The sequence below is a fragment of the Triplophysa dalaica genome, chromosome 23 (assembly GCF_015846415.1).
Source record: "Triplophysa dalaica isolate WHDGS20190420 chromosome 23, ASM1584641v1, whole genome shotgun sequence".
Classification (NCBI taxonomy): Eukaryota; Metazoa; Chordata; class Actinopteri; order Cypriniformes; family Nemacheilidae; genus Triplophysa; species Triplophysa dalaica.
The window spans coordinates 4,913,435-4,919,851 of NC_079564.1; the positions used below are offsets into that span (position 1 = coordinate 4,913,435).

At 36.2% G+C, this 6,417-nt stretch overlaps 1 protein-coding gene across 1 annotated transcript; it reads right to left on the reverse strand.

Moving 5' to 3' along the window:
• Positions 1-1,792: 1,792 nt before the first annotated feature.
• On the reverse strand, positions 1,793-5,560 carry LOC130413295 (holocytochrome c-type synthase). Its single transcript, XM_056738388.1, has 7 exons — positions 5,482-5,560; positions 4,546-4,688; positions 4,339-4,472; positions 3,938-4,086; positions 3,372-3,491; positions 2,940-3,026; positions 1,793-2,558 (listed from the first exon to the last, which is right to left on the reverse strand). The coding sequence occupies exons 2-7, from the start codon at positions 4,664-4,666 to the stop codon at positions 2,360-2,362; spliced, it is 810 nt and encodes a 269-aa protein (XP_056594366.1). The 5' UTR covers positions 4,667-4,688; positions 5,482-5,560; the 3' UTR covers positions 1,793-2,359.
• Positions 5,561-6,417: the final 857 nt, after the last annotated feature.

Consider the following 6,417-nt stretch of genomic DNA (forward strand, 5'->3'; position numbering starts at 1 on the left):
ATGACGTCGTTACAATGCTGATTGGCTAATGGCTTATTAAGGAAGTTTGTTTTCTAAATATTGTCTGAGTTCACATAAGACAATATAATAACATATCTTTTAGACTAAATGTTTCTTTTATATGTAACTATAGTAATACAATACTAATTTTATAATATATTGACAAAATATTAAGTAAGAGTTGTTGTCAAGATGTTTCTTAACACTGCATCCATGTATTCACATATATATTGAAATACAGCTTTATATATTTTCTCATTTGAACCATCTAGTATAATTATTAAATATTAAGAAATTTAATAATATATTTTTTCCCCCTGCTAGAGTAAGATTGGACAATGTTTAGCAGTGAATATCTATATGTATCACAAGAGAATGTTGTCATTCTTCTGCATCAAGAAATGTAATTTTCATCGACTGATATAGATCACGAGTAAGTTCTCTCCCTCTCAGTCGATTACTCAATGTAGTTAATGTAACAGTGCTGGAATCTACACAAAGCCTGGATATTGTGCTTGGCACAGCTGGGCATCTTTTGGTATGTAAATGAAACAGACCGGGTGGATTGTAGGGGGGTTGTATCCCCCGTCAGACTCAACTGCCACAGGCTGTTTGGATTTCTGCTCTCTGCACTACAAGGGGGTTTTCTGGTTTTCTGCCAAACAGAAGCCCGGATGAAAACCAAATAAACACATACAGTCGCCACACGCAAAACATGCATTATTGATGGGCTATTTTCAAAAGACCAGGGCGTGCAAATCAGATGCAGTGGACCTAAAATGAAGGTCTAAGAACGCTGGGATGGTGAAAGATCAGTCATTCGAAACGGATCTTAAAAGAACTCTTTAGTCGTGTTAAGGTTAACCATGAACAAAATCATACCCTCAGCTTTTGAAGGCTGACTGATGGAAACTGCCCCGAGGATGAGTTCAGTCTGGGCTGTAGGTGAATATTTCTTTCCCACACCTACTCGCAGACACCAGAAACCTGGTTTCTATTCTAGGCATTATAGAGAAACTCTTACAGGCTGTGCCTTTTAGAATAAAACCATGAAAACAGTCTAATGTGTACTGTGTATAATTTAAACTATTGATGCTTCTATCCAAAGTGATTTTTATTACACTTAATATTGGGAAAATAGTTCAAAAAGATCAACCCTTAAAGCACTTCAAGCACTTGCTTTGGACCATTACATCACAATGAGATTGGAGACCAGGGTTTAGGTGGTTAACTAACTGCACGGCATCAAGCAGTTTTTGTACTTCCAGTCCCATTGAGATAAAAAATCCAATAGATAGCTTTCTCCAGGTATTAGGAGGACAGATGGAGTTCAGTTCAATTTAAAAAACGGATAGAAATAAACATTCAAGCAAAAATCAGGGTTTCTTATCAGCAATTAAAACAGGTCCAATTTCACCCCTGAACATGTAACACAACTGCCATAAAGTGATTCATTTGGGGACCCTTTAAATGTGTCTAGACATCTCGACATTCAATACTGTCACTGACAATGGCATTTTGAATGAAATGGCACCACCTGCCGGTAGCATAACGAAATAACATTCAATGATATTTTTATTTGTCAAATGCGTGATTTGAAGTCCCAAATCTTGTGAAATGTTTGACAGGACTTATTTAATAAGTGATGGACACTTGGAACATATGAGCTCTTAAATAAAACTAGCCAGCGAGCCATTCCAGAGCTGCTAACAAATTAATTCAGTTTGTGAAATCAGAGAAAAAAAAAGTTTTTCAAAATCTCTTGCACAGAATTGACATGAATATTGCAGTACATATTCAATAATGAAACCCTTTATTTCAAATAAATAAAAGACTCAAAGAGTATGGGGCTTTTAAGTAAATAAACTATTTCATGGACTTCCATGTGCAGATACCATTGTATTATCTCACTGAGCTACAATCAGCTTCACAATCTCTCTCAACATCAGCAAAACCTCATTTAAGCTTTGAAAGAGGAAAACAAAGTCTAGATATGTATAACCTCTAAGGAAGATCAGCGGTCATTCAAAGTCTTTGCTCTACAAGCAGATAATGAATCACTTGTTAGATAATGATGAATGTCCGTAATGGTATACACCATTAACCGTTAAAAAACACTTATTCTTTGCACTCCCTAATAGAGACCATTTACAACCAATATTGCACCGCTGGGCAATAATTAGAATTTTTCTGAAACCTGCAAAAATTAATCCAACTTGACTTCAAAGCCAGACACAAAAGCAAATTCTGGAAAAGTCCTCCATTAACTGCACACTAAATATAATATTTTTGTGCCGAAGAATCTGTAGTACGTCTGTGATGTGTAACATTTCTAGAGAAGTATGACAGTGTCAAGATTCTATGACGTCCAGCGCCACAAGGCCACTTTCATTCGATCCCAAACAGCTCCCATAGAGTCAAAAGCCGGACGCACGTCCAGAATAGAGAACTGGTAAGTGTCTTTATCAATCTCTCCATCATAGTAGTCGATGACATAGCGAACTTCCTTTCCACAACGGTCTACGATCCAATCATGTCGGTCGAAAGGTAATTCATATCTACAAGAAAATTTGATGGATATAAATTAATAACGTCATAGCGTTCAAACATTACGACTGATCCAAAAAAGTGTATGAACAAAACCTTTAGCTGTGTCCCACATTGCATAAAACCCTTATACGACATTATTTATAATATATTATTATAAATATTTTTTTTTTTAAGAAACACCATTATCTGTACTCTTTCTACATAGGTTTCAAACCAAATGAAAATATAAAACAATTTACGTTAATTTGAAGACCCTGTTACCAATTTATTTCATTTTAATGTTTAACTAAATTCAGGCATCCAAAGGACATATTTAGCTACATGTGCGGCAAAATGGGAAGTTGTAAATACTGTTTAGTAATCTGTTAAATGTGCCTTTCATATCTCACCCCATCCAGTGCCGCATTCTGGCTCTTGGGGAAAATTCCTTCGCCTTGCCACCGAATCTTTTCAGAGATGGACCACATGGACACTCACTGCCAAAACAAAGGAAAACATCTCAGGGTTAGTGTGGTCTCAACAAACACATTTACGTCATCTACACTGATGTACACAGCAATCTGTGAACACAAGGCGGATCACTGTCAGCGACAGTCACACAACCAGATGAATGTGACAAGCACCATTTTATCACCTCGTTCATTAAAAAGAATAACAACAAAACAAAAACCGCAAATAATAAAACACAATGAATGCTTCAGCATACTAAAAATGTGTTTAAAAAGAATACACCAGATTAGAGTCCATGTTAGATCATTTAGGATATGACTAATGTGATTTGTCACTGGCCGTGTAACAATAATATTTTTTGTTGTTCTCACCTGGCATGCATTGCTTCCCACTTTAGGATTTCCTGCCAAGCTTGATCGTTGTTGCGATTATGTATATGAATTATATTATTCATGTCTTCCGGGGCAAGACTATCGTCCTTCCAGCGCCACCTATCGAAAACACAAATAGCAACAATTTTTATAAGTCTAATAAAACAAGGGTTTTAAAAAATAACTCTATTCTACGCCTCCTTTTTCCCTGCTCATTTGTCATAGTTTATCTTGTATCTCCAAACCAATCCTATAGTCTCTATCTTGCCATAATGTAGTATATTTTTCAACAGTCTGAATAATCGAGTTACAGCACTCACAGCTTCCCGTGACTGAGCCAAATGGGATATATAAGCCTATTATTGTGAGACACAAATAATTTATAAGATCCTGGTGGAGCTCCAATAATCTCTAAAACATGTAAACAAGACATATGTAACATACAACGGTATACATCTGTGGACAAGATGGAAAAAATATAAACTTCTTGAAGACATCCAGTTAAAAATCCATAACAGACAGTACAAACTCCATAAAAAAATATAAATAGCTTAGCTGAAACTGACCCTTTCCTCAGCATGGCATTCCAGAACATCTGTTCTGAAGGATAGACCCAGTTATTTCCACTGCCGGCTCGTGGGATTTTGGACTCCTCTCTTTTCACAGACAGCGGGAAGGGCTGGTCAGGGGCTGGTATCTGGTTTGGCGGGGGCATCTGTAGGGCACACAAAGCAGCAAATTAACACGCAAGACAGTTTATTTATTTTGTGTGAAAACACATATCCTTTCGTCATCCAACATTGAGTCAAAAGGGTGATGCTTAAAATTAAAGTTGATATTCCAGCCAGTTCAATCTCTTCATAACAGTAGCAGGTAATTTATGTAAATGTGCATGAAGTAAAAGCATATGATAATATACAGTACTATTCCAAACACATCTTACAAAGAAAGATAGCAGCCAGTTTACCATGTTAGTCGGATCAATAGGTCCTTCTGCAGCTTTCATTGGACATTCAACAAATTCATACGCTCTGTCCTGGTGCACTGGGCCGGCCGGTGGCGTCTGGGCCTGATGCATCGGGCACTCAGGCGGAGGAGATTCTGGGGTTAAATTACACATTAAATCCACATGTGATATCATAACGCTCGAGGTAACAGATGGCACAGAACTCACTTTTGGGTTGTTCTTGATGCATGGGACATCCAGGAGGCGGAGACGCCCCAGCCAAATGAGGTCCTGCCATCGAAGCCTCGGCCCTTACAGTGGGAGCAGGAATGGACAAAGATGCACCCATGACAAACACCAGCCCTTAAATTCTTGAATGAAGTGAACAAATAGAATAGAAAATACTTATTTAAACACATTGAAAGATCAAGATCATGCAGAGGTCAAAGCTTTGTATATTTTGTCACCTAAACGAGTCTGAAGATTTCAATACATGAAAGCACGTAAACTCTTTTTAACATAAATTGAGACTACATATGGATATCGATTTTTTTTTAAAGTCAAATTCACTAGTATATATAGGAAGAGATCAATGATCATAGATCATGCAGAACTATTTCAAAATCATCTTAAATGGACCAGCTTATGATTAAGAACAGAAAGTATTCATAGGTATTCATAAGACAGACTATAAATAAGACAGAAATAAGCTAAAATACAGAACATACAGTATAAAATTAGTTTCAATAAAGACATATTTGATATGTCAACACCTTTGGTCCCTGTATAGCTCACCATTACTGTTATTATAACAAAACCAAATATAATAATAAAATGTTTCCAGTATTGTTAGACAACTGATAGCCTCCTGTTTATATTTTTTAAAGATGAAGAGACTAATAATCAGCTAATATTTTATCTGCTGGCACATATATTTGTAAAAAAAGAATTAAACAATTCGGCGTTTACCAAACCGTAAATGTTTTAACACGTAAAGTGTTATATCACCTTACGTTATGCAACATCGTGTATACAGTATGAATAGCGCCACGTTTGGATAACAAAGACAAATGACATAAACTGTACCGAACTGCATTTTACCTTAAAAAACTGTACTTTAAAAGATAATTTAAAACATAATGATATAACAAGAGTTCAGCTCACCTCTGCGAGTATCGGACGCAGCGCAATGTCAACGTGTTGTGACGCTTCTGCCTACCCAGCATGCACTGCGGAGGGGGCGGGATCACTGCATCAACTCATAAATATTGATTTAGTCGTTCACGTCACGTTTTTTGTAATCTGTTTGTATGCATAAACGAGATTTCTATGCCTATTAAATTCTATCATTTTCTTGTTGATGAAAACGAAAAGGTGCATTGTTGAGTAAAGCGTTTATTATATTGTTGTTAAAATGCAAATTCGATTGTTAGTTGCATCACAAAAGGATGGACTTTTAGAAATGCTTATAAAACAGATATTAATGGTGTCCTCATATACCATATACATCATATACCATCAGCTGTTCTATTATTAAAACATACAATTCTTTAGGCATGTGTTTTGTGTGTTTAATGGTGATAACAAACCCAACACACTACCAGTAGCCTACAGACAATAGAATCTATTAAAAACAATATAATAACCATTATAACAATTAAATGGATAGTGCACCCAAAAATGTAAACTCTTTACTCACCCTCTAGTTATTCCTAACCTGTGTCTTTGTTTGGTTGAACATGTAGAAAGATATTTTGAAGAATGCTTATAACCAAACAGTTCTTGGACCCCATTGACTACCGTAGTAGTCAAAAAATACAAGGGTTTTCCTACTGTGGTAGACAATGGGGTCCAAGAACTGTTTGGTTATAAGCATTCTTCAAAATATCTTTCTTTTGTGTTCCTAAGAGCAAAGAAATGTATAAAGATTTGAAACAACTCGAAGGCGCGTAAGTGATTACAGAAACTATAGGCTACCCTTTCAATCCATTAGAACGTTTTCTACTGTTCTTGTTGAGTGTAATTCCAAATAAGGCCTGCTTTCTTTAAATTGGACTCGCTGACATGTTACTTAGTCGCTGTTGTTTTTCCAATAAAATA

Coding starts and splice junctions, on each gene's coding strand:
- LOC130413295 (XM_056738388.1), bottom strand. CDS start 4,666: ATGGGTGCATCTTTGTCCATTCCTGCTCCCACTGTAAGGGCCGAGGCT. Junction 4,473..4,545: donor GCATCAAGAACAACCCAAAA/GTGAGTTCTGTG, acceptor ATTTAACCCCAG/AATCTCCTCCGCCTGAGTGC. Junction 3,027..3,371: donor TGGGAAGCAATGCATGCCAG/GTGAGAACAACA, acceptor TTGTTTTGGCAG/TGAGTGTCCATGTGGTCCAT.